The 23,556-nt window shown below is 43.9% G+C and overlaps 1 protein-coding gene across 1 annotated transcript in view; it reads right to left on the reverse strand.

Annotated features, from left to right (window-relative positions):
• Positions 1–730: 730 nt before the first annotated feature.
• Positions 731–23,556, reverse strand: part of ADAM11 (ADAM metallopeptidase domain 11) — a 336,142-nt gene continuing 313,316 nt past the window's right edge. Inside the window, exons 23-25 of the mRNA XM_086919835.1 lie at positions 18,472–18,640; positions 17,336–17,450; positions 731–825 (exon numbers count right to left, since the gene is read on the reverse strand). Of these exons, the coding sequence (XP_086775961.1) occupies positions 731–825; positions 17,336–17,450; positions 18,472–18,640 (379 nt within the window). The remainder of the gene's footprint in view (positions 826–17,335; positions 17,451–18,471; positions 18,641–23,556) is intronic.

The following is a 23,556-nucleotide window of genomic DNA, read 5'->3' on the forward strand; positions in this document are numbered from 1 at the left end:
GAATCTTTTCAGGCTTTCCTAACCTGCTATAGGTACACTAGTTGAAGTGTATTTTTGTAAAAAGAATATTTTCTATTTATCAGCACCACATGCAGACTTCTCTATTTCATTTTAGCTACCTTAAACACAGAAACACACAATACTTACCTCATTCTTGTTGACACAGCATGTGCTTGGTGGCACACTGTATTGAGTTGGGAACTCTAACCTCTGAGCATAAGATTAACTAAATTTAGACCACTGGACTTCTTTATACCACCAAGGGGGCAGAGACACATGCCATACAAGTGGTCTTTACTAGCCCCCTGATTTCAGTCTAAGAGGTTACTATATATAGTGAGATCATTAAATGGAGAACCAGTATTTTGGAGTTTCTTACAGACCTAAGCAGGCATTGGCTGCTCTCCAATGAGTCCAATGCATCGCAAAGATAAAAAATCATACAAATTAAGAGTTCATAACAGAATTCAAGGGCAATTTACATTATTACACAAAAATTGTATGAAGATACTGTGTTCCCTACACACGCCCATGCAGTCATGCAAAGCTGCACCTAGAATTACCCAATGCAACATCTCAAGTGTGAAATCCTTTGACCAAACAGAACGGACCACAGGTATGTCTTAAGGTTTCAACACACAGCAAAATCCACCATGCCCAACCCTCCAATCCACAGAATATGCATGAGCCACTTGGATAATGAAACGGTATAAGGATGCATGCGGTTTTCTTACTTGAAACCCCATCCTGTACCCCCAAGGACAATTGCAGCCACAAGGACGGCGCCAGCAATGGAGCCGATTATAATATTGGTGCCGCTGGGACCTGTAATAGAGGGTGGAAGCGTTGGGAGGAAAAAGAAGATCACAAAACACATCAATATGATAAATACACAAAACTGATCCACGGTGACACTTAAAGAAAGAGGTGAGAGATAGGAGGGGAGTTTTTCAAGATAGGAATTGTGCACAGAAATCGTGGGCTATTTTAATTCATTTGTCAATGATGATGGCTCAGCTACACTGTCCACAGAGGGAAACTATAAAAGAAAGAGAAGAGAGACAGAAACAGAGAAAGCATTTAAAGGCAGTAGATCTTAATGCTTGTGGTTGCCGGGTCATTGACTGACACATTATACAGTATGCAGAACTAATGAGCCCAGGTCTCTAAACTTCCTTAAAAATTTTAACTTTCAACAGGTGTGAAGAATACACTCTACTACTGCCTATAAAAACATTATCCATAGAGAAAGATATTGACAATAGAAAAAAGTGAGTGGTGTCTATTTTTATTCCTAGGAGTTAATCGCAAAGTAGAGAGCCAATGGCTTAAAATGAATTAAACCCAAATTCTAATCTGTTGAAAGAGACTAAGCACTAAGGGCCATATGTATGAAGGTACTCATTTGCGAATCTCAAATAGCGATTTTTAAGAAATCGCTATTTGAGATTCGCAAATTGGTATGTATGTAGAAAATCGCATTTTTTTGCGATTTCTTAAAATTCCATAATTGCGATTGCCAAATTGCGAATCGCAATTATGAAATACTTTCCCATTCATTTCTATGGGCCAGGAGGCCCATAGGAATGAAAGGGAAGTTATTCTCAATTTGCGATTCTCAATTTGAGAATCAAAAATTGAGAATAATTTCAAGGGTGCAGGGGTGTCCAAAGGACACCCTGTTGCACCCCTGAAATCAGCATGGGTGCACATGTGGTGCACACACATTACCTAAGGACATGTATGTGCTTCACAGTGCACTTTGAAAAATGCAAAAAAAGGAACTTGAAGTTGGTGGTAAATTGCGATTCCTTAAGGTCAATTTGCAATTTTTTTTGCTTAATACATTGCATTTAAGGAATCGCAAAATTTGCGATTCCTTAAATGCAATCGCAAAATAAGGAATCGCAAAATTTGCGATTCCTTATTTGGCACCAAAATCCTATCATACATACCATTTAGCGAAAATGAGTTCGCAAACGCCGAAATTCTGCGAATTGCGGCGTTTGCGAACCCATTTGAGCTTCATATATATGGCCCCATATAGGCAAAAAGATTGAGCTTTTGAACTACTTCAAGTAGACATCCTTCCCAAAAAGAAGCCAATCGAAGTTAAAATCTCACCCATTAGGGGCACATGTTTGATTAAAATATAGATAGAGAAAGTACATGTCGTATCATGCAGTAATTATTAGAAACACTATTTAGAGAGTTTCCCTTTGGAATGGGCAACTACCTAGAAAATCGCTGTATGTGCACTAATTTCTGCACATTTTTCCACATTCCTTGCAATTTCCCCCCAATATACTACATTAGGTTTTCACTGGCGAGATGTGTCCTCCCCTCCACACTGCCAGAACTCTGGAGATGAACTCTTAGGTGCTGGTCAAAGTCTGGCTTTAGCCTTGAAAGCTTCAGCTATTCAGGCACTAATCCACCAAGCTCATACACGTCTCCAAAAGAGCCTGCGCCACTACTCGAGTCTTACCCAACTGTAGCCTTCAGAAGAGTTTGGGAGATGGGGCATGTCTTCCTGCACTTCGGTGACAACTTTCGGATACAATAGGTTCTTCTTTTTTGCAACTCCGGGTGGTAAGTTGGTGGAGCAGTGGCAATGCTGCATGGCAGCTTCTAACCTTGCTTCTGTGTCCCTTTGCTAGTTATAGAGACTTCTCCGACATGGACTACAGCAACAACGGTCCTAGTAGCCCTTTTTCTGGCATATGGGGTCACAGGCATGGGTAATCGCCTCAACTAGGTGGAATGCACTAAGCGACAGCCCCCACAATCCTACATATTTACAACAAGGGGTGGTGAGGGACAGAGTCTCTGAATTAAGCAGAAAGCTCTCACCCAGTCAAGAGATCAGGGCTAGATCCAACACCGTTTTTTAGCTCACTGCACCATCCCAGTTTCAGAACCTGGCTGTATGCAAATTAGTCTGTTCCTGTCCCAGTGCATGATGGGAACAGGGCAAACCAAACTACAAAAGCCAATTCTTACACTTTGGACTGGGTAAGAGTGGTCTGTTTAACTCAGACACTCTGTCCATCACCACCCCCTTTTTGTAAATCCCACAATCCTACAGGCCCCTCTATGGCGTATGTGGGGCACGGACACAGGCGACGGCCCAAAGAGTCTCAGTTGCAATGGGCGATAGCCCCAGCAGATTCAGTGGCAAGCGGCGAAGGCACCAAAAGTCCCATTGGTCCCCCACTGGCATACAGGCATGGGTGAAGGCCCCAATGCAGTCTCAGGCACCAGGCAATGGTTTACAACCTCAAGATAGACCAGACAAGGGTTACAGACTCCCGCCACAACCCGGACAGCTCTCTAGCAACACCAGTCCCAATTGCACCAAGTGCCTCACACTCTGCTCACCAGGATCCACTTGCCAGCATCATAGCTGGGCCTCGCTCCCTCCAGACTCTTTCCTACTCCTCACATGGAATACTGGTCTTGACAGGTAGCCAGGAGGCTGGTGCTCCAAGTACAGGGCAAGTGTTCTTGGCTCCCTGGGTGATAATTTGTCACGCAGAAGGGAGACTGACAGACCTAGGTCCCCAGTCCTGGTAGCAGTATGTCAAAGTCTTGGCAACCTTCATTCTCCACATGAACAGTGATGTTGAATAATGTGTGGGACTCAGGCTCCCACTTTTTTAGTTCAAATCCAGACATATTTGTGATTTAGTGCCTGATCCTTTGAAATTTTAGTTGTGGAAGTGCCTTTAAGGTGCTCTCTCTTCTTTCCTTCTTTTGTCAAAAGGACAGCCTGTTACAGCAGGAGTGGCTCTAATCTAACTAACCTCCAACACAGGAGAAGTAAGCAGGGATCACACCTGGCTGCCAGCTTCCACTGAAATACACCTCATAAAGGTTCAAAGCTTTAAGTCTTCCGCTCTAAGATTCTCTGGCCCACAGTGCCAACCTTAATAGTCTCACCATATCCTTGACAATGAGCCCAGACCCCAATGACCAGTAACACTTCATGGAATCAAAGAAATGTTTAATGTGTACAAAGGATGCTCTCCTCCCCTTTCTGGAGTGTGTGTGTTCCCACCATCAGGAATGTCAGCAATTGACACTTACTGTTTGGTGGTTCCAGTCCTCACATCCACTAGCCTCTCTAAGCTATGGGTTTTCAAAACATAGCCCACAGGCCTCCATGTTATGTACTATTCATAGACCACAGCACTACACGCAAGTATAATGTGCTGTCCAGTGCTACACCAATCCATGCATGCCTAGGGTGAGTTAGGTACACAACTACGGACCTTTACAAAAGTGAGCTGGTAGTCAACACTCTAGTGACACAGATTAAAAGGCTTGTTTACACCACTGGTTCATATGAAACACAAAGCGGCTATGCTGCCATCATTGTGCTCATGTCACTTAACTCAGGGTAAGGGCAGTAGCCTCTACCACTCTAAAGGCAGTGCTTGGTGAGCCCCTCCCAGTCTAACAAGACCACATTACCATGAGACAGGTCTAGATCATGGTGCACGTGTCTGATCCATGCTCGCCCATTTTATTTTTACATTTATTTTATTGAGGTATTTAGCAACTTGGTAGGCATTGCAATGGTACATGTCATTAGCGTGTTACAATAACAATAGTGAGGCAAATGTGCACCGGATATACTTGGTTCATAACAAGGGGAGATCTGAGCAGTGCAAGAGAATGCATGCACATAATTACAGAGGGGAGGAGAAAGATAGGTTGGGGATGAACAGAAGAGCACATAACCAACATACAAAGGCCCTCACTACATCCACATGGACATCCGTCGTTGTTGCAGGAGAAAGGTTCACACAAGTATAGCACCTATATTGCAGGTAAGTGATAGATTCAGGATGAGGGAGGGGAAGCAATGAGTCAGGCCTATAGCTGTGGGCAGTCAGGTAATGCAACAGACGAGATTTCTGTGGCAGGCAGCAGGTCTAGGGCGCTGAGGAGAGAAAAAGGTTCTGTGCTAAGGGGTGCAAGTGGTTTGGCCGATGAGAGAGGGTCAGGAGTAGTCACCCTAAATTTGAAAGCTTCAAGATGCACATCACACTGATGTGAGATTGAGTACTTCTGGAGACACTTGGGCAGTGCCATCACCCACACGTCCACTGACCGAGCCCAGGAAAGAGGCCGAGGAGGAGCACTTGACTTCCAGGCACGTGTGATCCCCACTGAGCTAAGCGAAGTGCCAGGTAAAGAGCCTGGTGACTGCCCTTTTTGATTGAGCAGTGGTGCGCTGGTGAGATACGCTCTTTGCATTATTTACATTTTATTAATTTGAATTGCACATTCTGGGAGACAGTGGCAGGGTAGGCCAGTATCATGGCCCACTCCCTATCGATGCACAAGCTATCCAGGTCCTCACTACTCCAGCGGACTCGATAATTCTCTCGCCTCGGTGCCCACTCTGATCAGCGATCACACTCAGCAACTCTGGGCATTAGCTTGCCTCATCTTCACTAACGGCCCCACCAGACCGCCGGGGATGCCTGGTCTCACCCTGGAGATGCCCATTAAGGGACCATCTCTCAGGGAAGCCAGGAAGGGTTTCGCAGCGGTCGAAGCGCCTTGGGACCCTCCGGGTAAGTAGTGCGCTATATAAATGCCTATACATACATACATACATACATATACATACATATGCATACATACATACTGAGAGCAGTGGGCTGGTATGCTTGCACAGTGGCTTGGTATACCATGTGATCAAGTGACCACTGTGCCCAGTAGGTGTAGGTTTTGAAGCGCCTGGGTCATACTTGGTTCAGGTTGCAGTGACCCCAGTGTGCCCGTAGCATACCTATGATTGAATTATATATGAGGAACTGTCTAGGGGGAACCTGGTTTGGTTGATTAGATGAGACAATGGGCCGGAGAAGAGGTCACGGTGTCAAGGGAAATAGCCATCATTGTAAGATACGCTTGCCCTTTGGGCCGAGGAAGCAGCAAAGCACCACAGATAAGAGATGCATGGGCAGGATAGGAGCGTGTGCTAGGGGGTGAAAGAGGTCCAATAAGCGCTCCAGTGTCCACAAGGGAAACATTCATGTCGCTGTGGCATCCAAGTTGCGTTCAGCGAACCACAGCGCTACTCACTGCAGTTGAGAAGCAAGGTAATCGTGCTCAAAATTGCAAGCTTACAACCCGCCCCTGTCGGTCAGCAGGCACAGTTTAGATAGTGCCACACCATGGTGAGTGCCTTGCCAGATGAAATCACCAAGCAGGTGCTCAAGTGTAGTAAAAAAGGATTTCTGCAAGTAAATTAAAATGTTAGCAAAATAATAAAGGAAGCACAGATACATCAACGTTTTAGACAGAGCAATGCTCCCCGCAACCAACAGCTGCAAAGTCGTCCAGAAGGAAATATGCCTGCAGAGGGAAGACCCACTCGATGCACACTTCCATCCACTAGTGTTGCGGCATCATGATAGAGTCGAATACAGAGGTAGAGGATGGTGTCCAGTTGCCTGTGCACCAGCTCCTCCCCAAACAGAAGAGCGGGGTCTGTTGCTCTGGCCAACAAGGGGAAAAGGCAAGATTTGCCCCAGTTAACTCGGAAGCCCGAAACAGCGGCAAATCCGGTGAGTAGTCATTCAATCGCAGGTAAGGGCTGAAAAATAGACTGGATGTAAAGGAGCAGGTCATCAACATAGAGCTCTTGTTCAGCATGTATTCCGTCTCCCAGTTGTGCTCCTGACCTCTCAGTCCGTGCGCTAGGAGCCACATAGCCACAGGGAAAAGAAGGTGGGAGAGGTGACAGTTCTGGCTTGTGCCATGACCTACACAGATATGTTTGAAAAGATATCTGCCTGTCCTGAAGAGGGCCAGCGGTGTGGTGTATAGGAGCTTGATAAGCCCAAGCATGTGGGAACCTAGGCCAAATTTAGTCCGCACAGCAAAAAGGTATCTTCACTCCAGGGAGTTGATGGCTTTCTCCAAGTCCAAAACCAGGAGGCCGATCATGGCTAGTGGCTCCGGTGTCCTTTATCACCCAAGAAAATACTACAGGTTGATGTGATGGCCTCTTTGGAGCTTAGGCACACCCTCTGCCATTCGGTTTTGTTGTAGAAGAGAAACCTCTTTAAATAGCTTGTGCAATATAACAGTTTGAATAATAGGGGGGAATGCTGGGAAGGTGGAGTTATGAACCACAATGCATAGCAATTCTTTGCATTATTTAATACTTACTTGTCTTATAGTAATTTTTTGCCACTCACCCTACAGTTTGACAATGCCAACTCCTAAATGCAGATGTCATTAAAGAGGCTAGTGTCAGTGATTGGTTGTGGTTGGTGCACTTCATGAAAAGCCGAAGGCAGATGGCTGCTAGTCCCTCTTAGTTGTCTCTTTTGTTAGTATTGAGATTTATGCTAATGCCGCCAGAAAGGTGGTCAATAGCACTATTAGAAAGGTTGAGAACTGTTATCTTTTCTAGACATTACTGCTTCAAAGTGTCAACCTCAGTTTTAATTTGGTACATTGTATCACCTTTTATCCGGATCTATAGTAGCCTGTGTTTGACCTCATGGTCACAGGTTCAAATCCTGGTGGGATCACTCAGCCTTTCATCCTTCTGAGATCGATAAAATGAGTACCATTCAGTTTGGTAACAATAAACATCTGTTATTCAGCGCCAAGATACCAATCTGGGTGAACATGCACTTTACAAATGCACATGTAATGGTATGTAGTGCCTTAGAATCCAGTGATTATTTAGTAGTCTGTTTTCTGGGAAAACCCTTAGGGTTTTTAATACTGCGCTCACCCACTAGATAGTGACATGCTTCATCATAGAGCTGCTTCTACATCCTGCTGCAGGCCAGGATACAGGGTGGAGGACAAAAATATTTTTTGAAAACACTCTAGGGATCCATTTATGCAGAGGAACTAATGCGGAGACCATCACATGCAGTGACTCCACGGTCACATGACAGGTACTGACCTGGAAACTGAACTCTGTTTTAAAGAGAGCCGGAAAGGCAGAGAGATACGGGCACAGGGAGAAGAGAGGTCTTATTTGGCGACGATCGAGCCTTGACGCAATGAGTACTGAAACTGAGGGGCATGGATAATTCATAATTTAACATTTTTACACTCCACGTAATTATATAATTGGAGAAAGCAACGAAGAATACATGGCAATATGAAGGAATGAGATGAGACAGCGTGTAGAAGAAAGTATAAATTAAGAAACATACCGGGTGTACAAACAAGCACAGTCTTTTATGTGATGTAACCTAGGAGTGAATTCTGAGCACCCGGTTTACACCCCATGACACTAGCTACATGAGAGTTACCCTTACAAATAGCATTTGTTATTTTTTATTTCCTAGTGTGTGACAGCAGGATGACATCCCACACTCTCTCTGCTATCTGCAGCGAATAGATGAAATTTGGTTAAGGGACACAACACCTCATTATGAGACATTTGGTTTTGCACAACCACATGGGGGTTGGATACAAGTGTTTCTAAATTATTATGAAGTGTGACTATGCCATCTGGTTTGAGATGCATTTTTGGGTGTGATATAATAATTATCAAAATCAGAGACACAACGGAGCAAAATACACATAGTGGGGAAAACTACTGATATGGGTAACACATAAGTGGCATGGTGTTAACTACCCACACAATATACTGAGGAATTACTCACATGTACAGAAACTAATGCCGTTTATAATTTTTTATTTTTACATTTTCATTTCTTTTTGTCATAGGAATTGCCCGATTTGTTACTATAACAGGACAGTTAAGTATACATAATTATTATACATAATTATCCTAACCTAGGAAATAAATAGCAGGAAGGATAATACTGGATCTTCATCCTGAGGAATACCATAGACCCCTAGGAGGCTTGAAGAATAGGTAAGAAACATGTCGATGATATGAAGCAGAGAGGGACGCTAATTTCCTTTATACACCTGCAAATATATTTTTTAACCCCATAAGTAAGGACCCAAGAACAAAATAGTACAGAGGATACCCTACTAGACAGTTTTAACCTTTATTACTGCCTCTGCATGAAATGGATCCCTAGAGTTTTTAAAAAATATATTATTGCGCTCCACCCTGTATGTTGGCCTGCAGCACGGTGTAGAAGCGCCCTATGATGAAGCATGGCACTATCTAGTGGGTGAGGGTGGTATTAAAAACCCTGAGGGTTTTCCCAGAAAACAGACTACTAAATAATCACTGGACTCTAAGGCCTTCCCTTCTTTATGTGTGTGGTTAGACATTTCTGAGGGAGGACTGGGGAAGGTTTGTTTCCTTTCGTCCCTTCTTTTAAGAGTGTGGTTAATGTTATGTAATGCTTCAGAATTGAAAAGAATTGGATGTTACCTTGGTGAATGCAACGTCAAGCTACCATACTACTATACTGCCACACAAATAACCTGATAGGATCAGAAGTGGACCCAGTTAATAATTTCATAGAATTCCTTCTTCTTATCCTTAAGGATAGCCTCATGAATCTTTGAACTGACTGCCAGAGTTGTATCATATCCCAAGGAGAAATCCCACACAGCCGTCCATATGAAGCAGATGTGCCACACTTCTCTAGCCTACTACTACTATCTGGCTCTTTGCCTTACCTGATGGTGTTAAAGAGGAGGTATTCAAATGATATTGCTTCTGCACTCCTGAAACTATGGCAGAACCAGTCTGTGGTCAGATCTTGGCCTGGAAGTTTTTTTTTTTTGGGAAATCTTTTTATTATAAAAACATGCTCCATAAAATCGCACATTACAGCATCGGTAATACATAGATACATAGAAGACACCGTAATATACATATTTCATGTTAACAATGTGGCCTGCATAGAAAGATCAAACCCCTGGTGTACATCCCACCGCTAGCAGTGGGTACTCCTGGACTCTCCACCAAAGAAATGGCACCCATCAGACAGTATGGATATCTCAGTCCCAACACCACATCCGTACCCGTCCCCCCCCAACATCAGGCAGCATCACCCCTTCCCGAAGCCGGGCAGAGGCACCCAACCCACGGAACCACCCTCTCCATCAAAGCAAGTGACATGAACCGGGGCGCACCATGACTGCTAATCAGAATCAGACACTGCCTTGGTATACACTGATTATCCTCTATACAACCGCCATGCCGCCCAAATTTTCTCCCATTTCTTGGAGCACCCCCTACTTTTATATATGACTCTCTCAGCTCTTTGGCACCAATCAAGGTCCCGTTCCCAGTCCTCCACTGTTGGTACAACCTCGCTCCCCCAGAGTCTCGCTATGTTCCTCTTTGCAACCATAGTTGCTAGCGCCAGACCTGGAAGTTTTTTTTAGTTTTTTAATATTTAATCAGACAGCCCACTGTGTGACTATCAGACAGACGCAACATACAAAAAAACATGCGGTCTTTTTCAGACTCAATTCTCACAGGATGGACACCTAATAGTAACTGAAAACATAATAGGTCACTGAGTAGAAAGAAAAAAAAAAATTCTTCAGCAACATTGCACTTGGATGTGTCCTTCAAAAAGTTAAATATTAAATTTGACAAAAAGGTCAAAAGGGCAGAGCGGCATGTCAAGTGCTCAGGAAATCGACTCCTATTCCACACAGTGCCAAGCACAGGTTTCGAAGAGTACTACTGAGTATGTAATGAGACTATTCCCGGAGGCTCTTATTCCTGTTATCTACAGTTCTATATTACACAAAAGTCTGCAAAGGAGGAATAGAGGCCCTTTTCAAAGTGCCACTTTTTACTCTGTTTGGCGCAAGCTTTTACCTACATTCCTAACAAATATGGCGGTGATCTGCTCCCCATCCCTTCCTGGAACGTGAGTTACTCATGCCCTGGAACACTTCCAGAGTAGAATGTCATTTGAGAGGAGTCTGTGAATGTCCACACAATGTACATGTTTGTAGGTGTTCCTAAACGTCTAAGGCGGGCCAAGCCTTGGAAAGCCCACTTCATACCTCTTGAGTGGAATTTACTGCTGCGAATTTATGCACTTGTGCCAGAGAAATTTGCATCAGTACATGTATTTACACCAACCAGGAATCCGTAATTGGAATTCCTGGAATTTGTAAGTAAGGTATTTTTGGTCATAAAGGTATCTTTACTGACAAAAACCTCTTTGTGAATAGGCCCTAGAGTCTATAGTTTTTCACCTTTGAGGATGTGATATATACTCCTAATTTCATTATTTATTTTGAGACATAACAATTACAATATTTTCCAATGTATTAAACATTTGGAAAATAATATGAAAGTGCCACTGGTTGCATAAAAAAAGAAAAGAAGCATGCCTTTAGTTTGGCTTTCCTTAATGAGTTTTCTCTTTGGAGATAATTCCATGATCTAGCATATAGGCTATGAGAGACATTTACATAAATGTAAATGATGATCCTATTATGGAGGAGGTTTTGCTGTAAGGGTGTGTTATTTAGTATATGTTTTAATTGATTAATTAATTAATGTAAAAAGCCAAAGTCTATGTTATAACAATAGGTCCAGATGTATTGATGTTTAGGGGATTAAACTGCCTGCTCTTAAGCCATCGATGCTAGAGCAAGAATATCTGTGCTATTTGCTTCCTTTCATTCTTCCCTTTAATACCACAACATATCATTATATACAGCCTAATACATCCTAATAGACTATTACATAGGTGAACCCATATTTTAATAATTCAAGGTATCCCGAATACACGGGAAGGAAGCACCCTCTGCCGTACATTTAAGCATATTTCAAGTGATCAAGGAGTTCTGTGACGTTTTAAGGTTTTGGAACTCCGAGGCGACTTGCAATATCCGTAAAATGTATGGCAGGAGGTACTTCATTCGTTATGATACATGGTAATGCCATTCCTCTTCCCATAAACCGCTTAACTCCTTAACCACGGCGCAAACTCTGCCGCAGTGCGGTAGTTCTATTGAGTGGGCGGGGCCACGTTGGCCAACGGTCGTGCGCAGCACTAGCGAGGTAGTGCTTGCGACGGCCGTTGGCCAACGCTAGCACGGAAGGGGTTAAATCACTGGTGTGTTTCTCTTTCATGTTGAAGAGATAGGATGTTTGGAAACTTGAAGAATAAAAGTAGACCCTCCACTGAAATATTAAATATACAAAAAAGCAGTTAGATATTTGTTGCAAAAAATATATTACAATTAGTTTAATACAACTCAGATTAAAAAACGCTTAAGCTCAGAATGTGTGCAACAAGCAGATTCTATCAAAGCAAAAAAATACACGTTGCCAGGTTTCATTTTAGTTTTTATAAACTGTATCTTTAATTATGCTCGATGTCCTGCCTTCCCCCTTGGCTGTTGGCTCTAGCAGCAGGTATTGTCATGTCAGAACTCTACTATAATCATTTTTACAGATTGAGCGGCAACTAAATTTCTTTATTACTGGCGACCCGAGGCATCACAAGTACTCTGTAATAAGGAAAGTAGAGACAGACTATTATTGCAGGCTCCCATGTGTTACATATGCATAACACGCGCTTTGCACAGCTTAGCAGCTTGGTGGGATCCATACCAAACTAACACCATATTTATGAGGCAGAAGCCATCTTAAACAAATTACCCCTCGCTTGCTTGCCTCCTGCTGCCTGTTTTTCCCATTATTTTACTGTGATACCGACTCAGTAGCTGATGTCTGCATAGCTGGTTTGCTACAACTTTGTATTTGTAGCCTGATAATTGTATCCAGCCGTATCAATGTATTTTTACTTCTGCGTAGTACAATACTGAATTCATAGCCTCCTTTGTGTACATTTTAACTGGGCCTAACAGCTGTTAACCTCTTTGTTTTCTCCTCTCTGTATTCTCTCCGCCGCTCGTTTTTCCTGCCATTTTGGTCGATCCATCCATCCCGCTTCACACCCCTCAGAGCTCCTACCTCCTCCCAGGACCTACTTAATGGAGGCCGCAGTGCGGCCACCGAGCCGGCACACCGTAGTCGCACCAAAGGCAAGCTCATATATGCCAATCCACGTCTGGACCGCGCTCAGGGCCAGGAACCCTGGCTCTCCCACCTCCGAAACCTACACCGTCACCGACATGTTTTTCCTCACCGAGACATGGCTCAACCCCGCATGAGTGTAGACAACAAGGACCCCCGATGAGGATAATGTTCCTGGGTCAGGGCAAGTAATTTGTAGAAAGTAATATACCCAGGCAACACACAAACACTGGCGAAGTTCAAGTGATAAAATAAATATTAAATAATGAAGCACTAAATTAGCACAGAAAATACAATTTAATAGATTTAATAAAAAGTGTCATGAAATAAATCATTGACATAATTACTGATTAAAAAACTGTAAAAAATGAGTTTCAGTGGATATACAACAGATGCACGTTATTTGTTTATACGGTTGTACAGTACAGTAGGAAGATGGTTTCCGTCTACGCGTTTCGACACGTTGAAAGTGTCTTCTTCAGGACACTACCATCTTGTTGCATATATTATATTTTCAAATACCGGAAAAAAGATTAATTGATGGGAATCCAGTCAAGATCTGAAAACAAGCCTTCTTTATCTGAGGTATAGCTTGTTCACGTTGTAGTTCCTTATGCTGATAAAATCTGCGTCAATGTATCACGCGGTAGGTTAATGAAATATAAAAGCGTCTTCAAGTTCTGAAAGAATCCTGAATTAGAAATAGCTGAAAAAGCCAATTGTCATCATCGTGCGCATATCCGATATAGAGGGTCGGAAAATTTACTTCAGCCGGGTTGAAACTCTGCCTGTTGTGCGTATGCTGCAGGTGCGTATTGAACAGCTGTTTCTATTTCGCGGGGCAGAAATGAGTTGAAAGTTCAAAGCTCTCCGTACTGGATAGAGAAGAGTTAAATTGCCAGTAATCTAAAAGCGCATGTGAAACAGACTTCTACTTTTCAAGGAGCAGGGAATGATTAATCTAGGTAAAATCTGTGACTCTCCGGTTGCAATAAAAAGGAGTCAGATTACCGGATGTCTGTATTAAAAACCGCGTGGCTGACCAGAGTGGCGTGGTGTAACGTCTAATACCTCTCGGAGACAAACAGCAATACGCACCTGCAGCATTGAAGAACTTATATATTACTTTCTACAAAAATCAACCCCGCATGAGCGCTGACATCATGCTAGCCACACCCGATGGATACAAGATAACACATCAAAATCACATCAACAAGCACGTAGGCGAAATCGCAATCATCCACAAGGAAACCATCCACTGCACCACCACCACAGATGGCACCACACCAATCATGGAGCACCTCAACTTCCAACTCCACACAGATGGCAAAACCACCATTAGAGGCACACTCACCTACTGACCTCCAGTACCTCACCCCAGCTTCTGAGACGTGACCCGTGTTTTCATCGCTCTGCTCGCTATCAACTCCAAGCACTGCATCTTCCTCAGAAACCTCAATTTCCACTTCGGCTACCCTGATGACACCAATGTCACCAACCTCCTCGAAAGCATGAACTTTGCCTCACTTAACTAGTCACCAACCCCAGGCACATCGCAGGAAACAGACTTGACCCTATCTTCAAAGCCAGAGACAGAGTCAAGTACAGCCTTCTCCCCAAACTCATCTGGACAGACCATGCCATCATCTGCTTCACCACTGCAGAGCCCCCCGCCACCACCATCAAACCACCCAGGATCCCTCACCGAAGCTGGAACAAAGTAGCAGAGACCCAATGGACCGATGCCCTCAATTCCTCCCGCAAGGAAACCGCAATCAAACTAGAACAGGTTGTCAAGAACTTCTCCGCCTGGATCACCAATTGCACCGACACAGTCAACCCCATCAAGGCTACTAAACCAAAGAGGCCCTCCAAGCTGGCCAGCTGGTACACCGTGGAACTAAGAAGAACAAAAAGCAACTGCAAGTGGAGAGAAGATGGTGAAACAGCAAGGATACTATAGACCGAACGCCCTACAAAGTGTTGCTCAAACAATACCACCAACATCTGAAAAAGACGAAAAGGAGAGCACTTGCCAACTTCATCATGGTCAGCACCAACAGCAGTAAAGAACTATTCAAAATCTTCGGAGTTCTCCAACCCCTCAGCCTTCAAGAACATCATCGCTCCCTCCCAGGAATTCCACTACACCCTGGCGGACTTCTTCCATGACAGGATCTCCGACATCTCCAAAAACTTTGCACCACAGCCCAGAATCCTCAGCCTTATCACTTCCACAGCCTCATTGCTTCCACAGAGGCAAACCACAACCATCTGCTAACCACCTGGGACAAGCTCCCCACTCAAAGCACCACAGCCATCATAAACTTTGTCCACTCAGGAGCACCTATGGACCCCTGTCCCCACCACATTATCAACCTTGGGAGCAAGTTGACCAGCAACAAACTCAACACCATTTTCAATGCATCTATCTCCACAGCCACCTTACCCGATGAATAGACACACGCTGAAGTCAAACCCCTTCTCAAGAAACCATCCTACAACCCCATAAAACTCGTTAACTTTCATCCCATCTCTCTGCTCCCCTTCCCCGCCAAGGTCCTCAACAAAGCCATCAACCGCCAACTCACTGAATACCCGGAGAAGAACAACCTTCTGCACATCTTCCAGTCTGGATTCCACGCCAACCACATAACCAAAACCACCCTCATCTCCACCAGTGATGACATTAGAGCTCTCCTGGACCGGGGGGAAATGGCGGTCCTGATTCTCCTCAATCGCTCAGCAGCTTTGGGCACTGTATCCCACAACACCCTTATCAAGAGAATCTACCACATCGGAATTCAAGGAGACACCCTCAGACAGATCGCCACCTTCCTAAGCGGAAAAACCTAGGGACTCCGCCTGCCTCCCTACACCTCCGAATACAAGAGCACCTGCTCTTTCCTTTAAGGCTCATCCCCAAGTCACACCCTGTTCAACACCTACATGAACCCTCTGGCCGACATCGCCAGAACCCTCGGACTAAACATAATTTCCTCTCGCCGTCAGAAAAGCCCTCCACCAGGAGGGCCAACTTCCACAGGTGTATGACGAACATTGCTGACTGGATGAAAGACAACTGCCTGAAACTCAACACAGAAAAAACGAAGTACTAATCTTCAAGAAGAACACCTCCCTGTGGAACTACTTCTGGTGGCCCTCAGAACTAGGACCCATACCTACAGACCATGCCCGCAACCTCCGCATCATCCTGGACAGCAAGGTCACCATGAAAAATCAGATTAACACAGTCTCATCCACCTGCTTCCTTCATCTTCGTATGCTCCGCAAGATCTTCAAATGGCTACTGGTCAACACCAGACGTACCATCGTCCAAGCCCTAGTCACCACTTGACTTGAATATAGCAAAAGACTCTATGCAGGAATCATCTCGCACCTCCTGAAGATCCTCCAGACCATACAGAACTCTACAGCCAGACTTATCCTCGACCTCCCCAAGCGGACACACATCACCCTTCACCTGAGGAAGCGCCACTGTCTCCCCGTTCAGGAGACATGCCACTTCAAGATGCTGATACATACTTACAAAGTCCTGCCAAACAAAGGACCAGCATACATCAACAACCGCCTAAACTTCCACCAACTTTCCAGACTTCTGCGTTCTGCCTCCCTTCGCCTCACCCATACCACTCCCATTTGTAGAAGCCACAGCGGAGGTAGCTCCTTCTACCTTGCTGTCAGGGTCTGGAACAACCTCCCTCTTCACCTCTGAACCTCACCCTCACCGTTGGAATTCATGCTGTTCGATTGAGCCTCTGCAGCAAGAATTCTCAGCACCTGAATACCCTTAAGGGTGATTAGCCACACTTTACAAGTCTTGTTTGGATTGGAATTATCGAACTATCTGACTGATTAGTTGAGCAAGCTAATAACTCCCGTACATATTCCTAATGAAAAAATAAGCAGTTTGATGTCCATAAATGCAGTGCACCTTTTCGTCGAAACAAGCAGCAAACCTGCCCTGTAGATATATATCTGTGTGTAGGCACAAATTTACTACTATATGCAGGAAAGCTGAGCCAGGTGCAGATTTCAAGGTGTTCTTCTGGGAATGTCATGTGATTATTCCTGAGGGCTCCTAGTGCAGATGTACCAAGTTCTCTATAGCGGAGAAGTCAGTGCAGGGCAATGAAGTCCCTTGTACAAACACTTTTGTTTTTAATATTGGGAAATACATTTTATACATAGAGAGAGCTCTTCTCATACACCCCCAGCAAATGTGGGGGTGATCCATTCACTTTCCCAATTTAGAAGGGGAGTTAAGCCAGTCTTTTACTGAAGTAAATTTCTGACTATTTCAAGGCTGTAAAGCAGTCGGAAAGGAGGTTGAGACATTTCACAATTTGATAAAGAAAAACAGGAGATACAAACCCTTGTATTTCTCAACCTCTCTGGGGGGTTTCGGGGCTGGAAGTGGGTCGTACACACTGCAGTCTTTTCCTGTCCAGTCAGAATAACAGATACACTTTCCTTCATTACTGCAAAACTATAGGAGAGAAAAATGTACGTTGAGGAGTGGTGTGAAGAACAGCAATATCAGAAGAAGGTATAGCAGAATCATCAGGTTGTTTCTTAGTCACAGATATTACTACTTCCATAATTTCCAAATTTCCCACCATCCCTTGTCTCAACAAACAGCTGTGCCATGATTGCAATGAAACCAGATATTTACCATGCTTCTAATGTGAGCTTTAGCCTGCTCATCACCCGCACCCTGTATTCAAGTGTAAAGTCTTAACTCCCTTATCCACTCCTTAGAGAGATGGATGTCACCTAACAGCACACTAAAAAGACTTTGAAAAAGAGGGAGACCACTGCCTACTCATTGTAGAGGGCATGCACTGGCGTGTACACACTTTCCCCCTAAATCTCAAATTATAAAGCTCCAAAGGAATAAGACACTGGGTTTGTTGAGTACAACTGATCAGAGGATCACTTAGAAATCATTATGAAATTTAATAGTGCTGATCAGATTTACGCTGTGCTTTTACTTCCCAGTTTAAATATTTGTGGGTTTTATAGGGGCATGACTCGTGGTGAAAGTGCAACTTCGCATTTCATAATTTTGTAACCTTCTAATTATCCCCAGCCCAATGGAAGACAGTTTTACTGCCAGCAAATCCAGGTTTACCACATAACTGACATGGTAAAATTATACAAGCACTTTTAGAGCAATATTCACACTCAGCACAGTCAATAGTGCAGTAATCAATTGTATGCACATTTTATCATTTGCTGGGATGTTTAATTAAGCCAATTAATGATGTTACCGCAAAAACAGTGATTTTCAAATTTTAAACTATGCTTTACTCAATTAAGTAATTGAGTGCCGCCATGGTTCAAACTGTGTCCCTATGGTAGGCATCATACAGATCTGAAGTGGTGCCTTGTACAAATGCCCATAGCAAAAGCTCTCTTTATCCAAATAACAAAGTCCCCAACATGTTTATTCCCATGCCACACGCTCGCTCACAATCCTCTAGGTACCTCTTCACAAGAGCACTCACCCCATTTCCATAGCAGGTGCGTCCATCCCAGCTCCCTGGACACGAACTGAAGTTAAAGGCTGCCAGGGGTAGGCATTTGTGGTCGAGACACATCATGTTGGGGCCGCAGGGAGTGCCATCTTCCACATAACCCAGGTTAGAACCGTCCACCATCATCACTTGCCCACCCCTTAAGATAAAACAAAAAGGAGGAAGAAAAGGAAATGAGAAAGAAGTAGGGATAACAAAAAATTTGGAAAATGGGTTGAGGGAAGATATTAGGGTGGGGAAGGAAGGAGTGGCATAAAAGAATCGGAGGAGGGAAATGTCAAAAATGGTGAGAAGTAGAGAAGCAAGATAAATGAGGATGGAGCACAAGACAGACATTGTGGGAAAAGAAAGAGCAGAATGGGTGAAATTGATCAGTGAAGAGAGAAAGAACACTAGTGTCACTGTAGTGGCCTTTCGGAACAAAGGACATTACATTCATGGTGATGCCGATATTGCTAGCCATTGCACCGCATCGTTCAGAATTCATTGGGAACTGAATGTACACCATAGGCAGGACCAGAAATCCCTTTATTAAAACCCCTTTTAATACATTTGCATGGATTCTCATAGGAGAGCTGGTGAGCCCAGCCCCTTACCCATGTGTCCCTACCTAGTTTCTACTTGTGTTTTCTCGTATATGTAGGATTGCAACAGGACATATAGTTTGAGTGGATGTATGAGGTCAGGGACAGCAAGGACTATGAGGACCGGAGCCAGTGTGCATGCAATTCCTTACTCTGTCTTTATGCTTTCCCTCCTATTAAGCCTGGGTGTCTATGAAACTAACATGCTAGCATTCCGGGTGTGCAGAGAAGTGCTGAATGGTTTGCTCTAGAGACAGAACTTATTTGCACAGTGGAAAAACTAAGCCCACAGAAAAATCATTAGTAACTGTGTCTGAATACTATATAGTGATGGCACTACTTATGACAAAAATCTGTAGATTGCGGACAGCTTTGCAAATTCGAAGCTTCTTGTGCCAATTCTCTGCAGACTGTGCTTTCCCCAACAAACTGTAGCTAAGGAACATTTTTTTCCCATAGAAGGATGTGAACAACTACACTTCAGAGAATTTTGGTAAACATGTAAAAACGTTTATGTCAAAAGAAAAGCATCTGTACTAATAATGGTAACCTCTGATGCCAAAATTCAAATCCTGACAATGTGCTTTCCAATTTCAAATTGGAAGTATGCATCCTAGACTTACACAGACAACACTGATAACTTTATCTGTTTATCACTGGAAATGTGACTAAACAGTTGACATTTTCATAAGGAAAATTGGTTAGTGTCAAACAGATCTTGAAACACCTATGCCTGAGGCTTGTTGAGCAGAACAACATACCAGGACCTTGAGGGAGACTGCTGATCTCTATTGGGAACTTTGCTCTGATTCTATGAACATATCGATCTGTGGCACCTAAAATACTAGATGCAACTCCGATACGTACTCATTTTCAGTTTCTGCACCACAACACATCTATGAAATTTAAATTGAATCTGTAGAAGATTTCATAGACTTTGAACGACCAGAATAAAGTATTGATGGAAGAACTAAAAAATCAAGCATAACCCTAGTTCAGCACCTACTTGTCTTGCATAGCAAGCACCCATTACGATGAGGAGAGGACACTCTCCATCCCACTGGAAACAGTAAATTCCTCTGAATATTTTAGGAGTTTCATGCATCCTTGTGGGGAAGTTACCTTGACATTTAAGTCTTCAGTTTTGGTTGTAGAAGATGGGAGCAACGCACAAATAAACAGGTTTGGGAAGAAATCCGTTTATTTATGCATCAGATTGTTTACCAATCCTTGAGAAAGCTGGAAGTAATCCTGCTTTTGAGGCTTTGTCGTAAAATATCTTAAGGATTTCAATGTCAAAAAAATACTATTGCAAGATCTCGGTCCCAAGCAATTGAGGAAGCGCATAACCAAGTAGTCATTTCTAATGTACACGGATCTGTGCTGGTGGCTGGGATGTCTGTATTTGTGTGCAGCTGCTGTCAAGCTGCTTCTTTTCCCTCTGACAGCCAAATGAGGCATTTCTTTGTTACAGCCAGTGGTAGATATTTGCCATCTTTTTGTAATTCATCCCAATTCTGCAAACTGTAAAAATCACCTTGTTCACAAGACAAAGGAAAAGTAAAGACGACATTGGGGGGACTGCTACAACAATCTTTGAAGAGGAAAATGAAGAACATATGTTTCACGGTACACATAAAATATTAAAGGCTAGGGGTTCTAATATGCTTGGGCTCTAATTTCCCTTATTGGAGTGCCAAAAAGATGAGCAGGAGCCACAGGTGAAAACATTTAGCACCCGATCAGCTTTTCGGCACTCCAGCAAATTAAATTAGTCTTCAGAGTCAGAAATGTCTGTAGGCTTTGCTACTGCGAGCACGCAATATTCGGCCAGATGTACCAAATAATAATTTTACATTTTCTAAATAGCAACTTCCTAGAAATCGCTATTTGGGAAATGCAAAACGGTATGTACAAAAAATCGCTATTAGGAAATAGCTATTTATGTAATACCAAACTAATCATTCCTATGGGCCAAAAGGCTCATAGATACGAATGGTTATGAATTCCTAAATTACGATTTGCTAATAGGAAACTGTAAATTAGGAAATGCTAAAGCAAGGGTGACGTTCAGCCTAAGGACCCCCTAGATGCACCCCGAAAAAAGTGGTGCACATGTAAAGTGCACAAATGCCTTAGTGGCATTTATGAGCTTTATTGCACTTTTAAAAAAGCATTTAAGAGTGTTTTTTTTATATTGCATATGGTTACCATTGACTTTGAGTCGATGGTAATAGCATTTCCTAAATGCCCAATTTGCATTTAGGAAATGCTTTGTACATGTGGATAGGAAATCGCTAATAGGAAATCCCTATTTTGCGATTCCTAAACGGCCTTTGCATATACCAAAAGGCTATTTAGCATTTTTAAACGTGCCGTAATAGCGATTACGCACGTTAAGAAATGCTAAATAGCTTCATACACCTGGCCCATTGTATAGCAACCTCTGGCACTGGAATACTGGAAAAGAGAGTCTGAGTTTATGGTAGTCAGCAACCAAAGACATACTACTGTCTGCTACTAATGTGGAAATGAATGATGATTTGCAGTTTTTTCCAGAATTATCCTTCTTTTATGCTTATGGATTTAAGAAGTGAACTCTAAAGCAGTATGTTGGATGCCAGTTTGATCATAGCCCCTTGCTCACCACCCCTAAGCAGCTAATACACAGAGCGACCAGTTAATCTTTCAACTGGTCTTTTTAGAATCAATCATAGGATCAGAGGATCATTATACAGAGCTTGTCTGCCTACATCCAGGTGCCGGCAGAGCGTTATGTTATGGTCAATACACAGTGTGTAGGTATACAGCCCGGAGGGCGACCCCGGGAAAAAAATCAGACCACAGCGTATAGAGAAGGCAACTGGCTAAGATACCACTTTAATAGAATAAAAGGAACATGAAAATAGACAAACACCCTCCACCCTCCAACTCCCTCACCCCCACCCCTCTCCGCATCAGTCTCTAACTATCACTTCTACCGCCCCATAACAACCAGTCACTGGCCAAAGACATTAAGGCTACATTTTTGTGGCCCCTGGCGGTTCCAGAGGGATGAGTTGCAGGATTTGTAGGTATTTCGGGCACGTGACTTCCCTCATTTCTTTGGTAAGGAGTTGCAGGAATGGGGCCCATAGCTTCGCATATTCGAACCCTTCCCATCGATGATAAGCGAGAGACGCTCCATTGCCAAAAGGTGCCAAAGCCTCGGGATCCAGTCCCGCGGGTCTGGGTTGGCCGAGGAACCCCAGTGCACTAGAAGAACCTGTCGCGCCACAAGCAATGCTAGGGCTATCAGCTTACCCCTCGACGAGCGAACAGGGAAGGACTTAGGATGGGGGAGTCCCAACAGTGTGTGCTCAGGTGCCTGTGGGAATGTAATCTGAAATGCAGCATCAAGGTAATCAAGAACCGCTGTCCAATATCGCACCAATTTCGGGCAGTGCCACTGTAAATGTATCAAGGTTCCAGGAAGACCACACCCCCGCCAGCAGAGGCCCGACTTAGTTCCATCCCAGGATTTGATGCGCGCTGGGGTATAATACCAATAAGTGACTACTTTCCAGGCAGATTCCGCACCGGCGGTATTGGAGGCTGTGTGGTGTGCCCGGTAAAAGATGTGCTCCCATTCTTTGTGCGGACCTGCGCCTTCGTACGATGCTTCTTGGGGCGCGCCATGATTATCGCGTACAATTCAGATATGAGCTTACGGTCATCCTTTTTGCAGACCAGCCACTTTTCAAAAGTAATTAAACAACAGGGGGTGGTGATGGACAGAGTTTCTGAATTTAGCAGAATACTCTCACCCAGTCAAGAGATCAGGGCTTAATCCAACACTGTTTTTTACCTCACTGCACCATCTGCTTAATTCAGAAACTCTGTCCATCACCACCCCCTGTTGTTTAATTATTTTGTCCACCATAAGCGTGGAAGGGTATACTCAGACGTGAGTCCCTAGCTCATTGCACCATCAGGATTCAAGCAAGCCGGGCCGAAGACGGCTGAAATGCCAGAAACCGGTCCCCGGTAGCTTGTTTCCTTCCCAGTGAAAGAACTGGCTTGGTAGTTTGGTTTGCCCTGTTCCCATGATACACTGGGCCAGGGACAGACTAATTTGCATATAGCCAGGTTCTGAGCTGGGATGGTGCAGTGAGCTAAAAAACGGTGTTGGATTAAGCCCCGATCCCTTGACTGGGTGAGAGTATTCTGCTTAATTCAGAAACTCTGTCCATCACCACCCCCTGTTTAATTACTTTTCAAAAGTGGTCAAGGGGCGGGACATTAGAGCGAAATTGGAGGGTTGGGTCGGCCATTGGAGGGTTGGGTCACCCAGTGTGCAAGCTGTGAGTAATGGAAAGCGTGCAACTCTGGCAGATCATAATAATCCTTACGCAGATGGACGAAGGGAATCAAGCCATCTAGGTCAAATAGGGAGCCAACCCTTTTACAGCCCTCCTCCCTCCAACGGTGA

This window comes from Lissotriton vulgaris, chromosome 5, assembly GCF_964263255.1.
Source record: "Lissotriton vulgaris chromosome 5, aLisVul1.2, whole genome shotgun sequence".
Classification (NCBI taxonomy): domain Eukaryota; kingdom Metazoa; phylum Chordata; class Amphibia; order Caudata; family Salamandridae; genus Lissotriton; species Lissotriton vulgaris.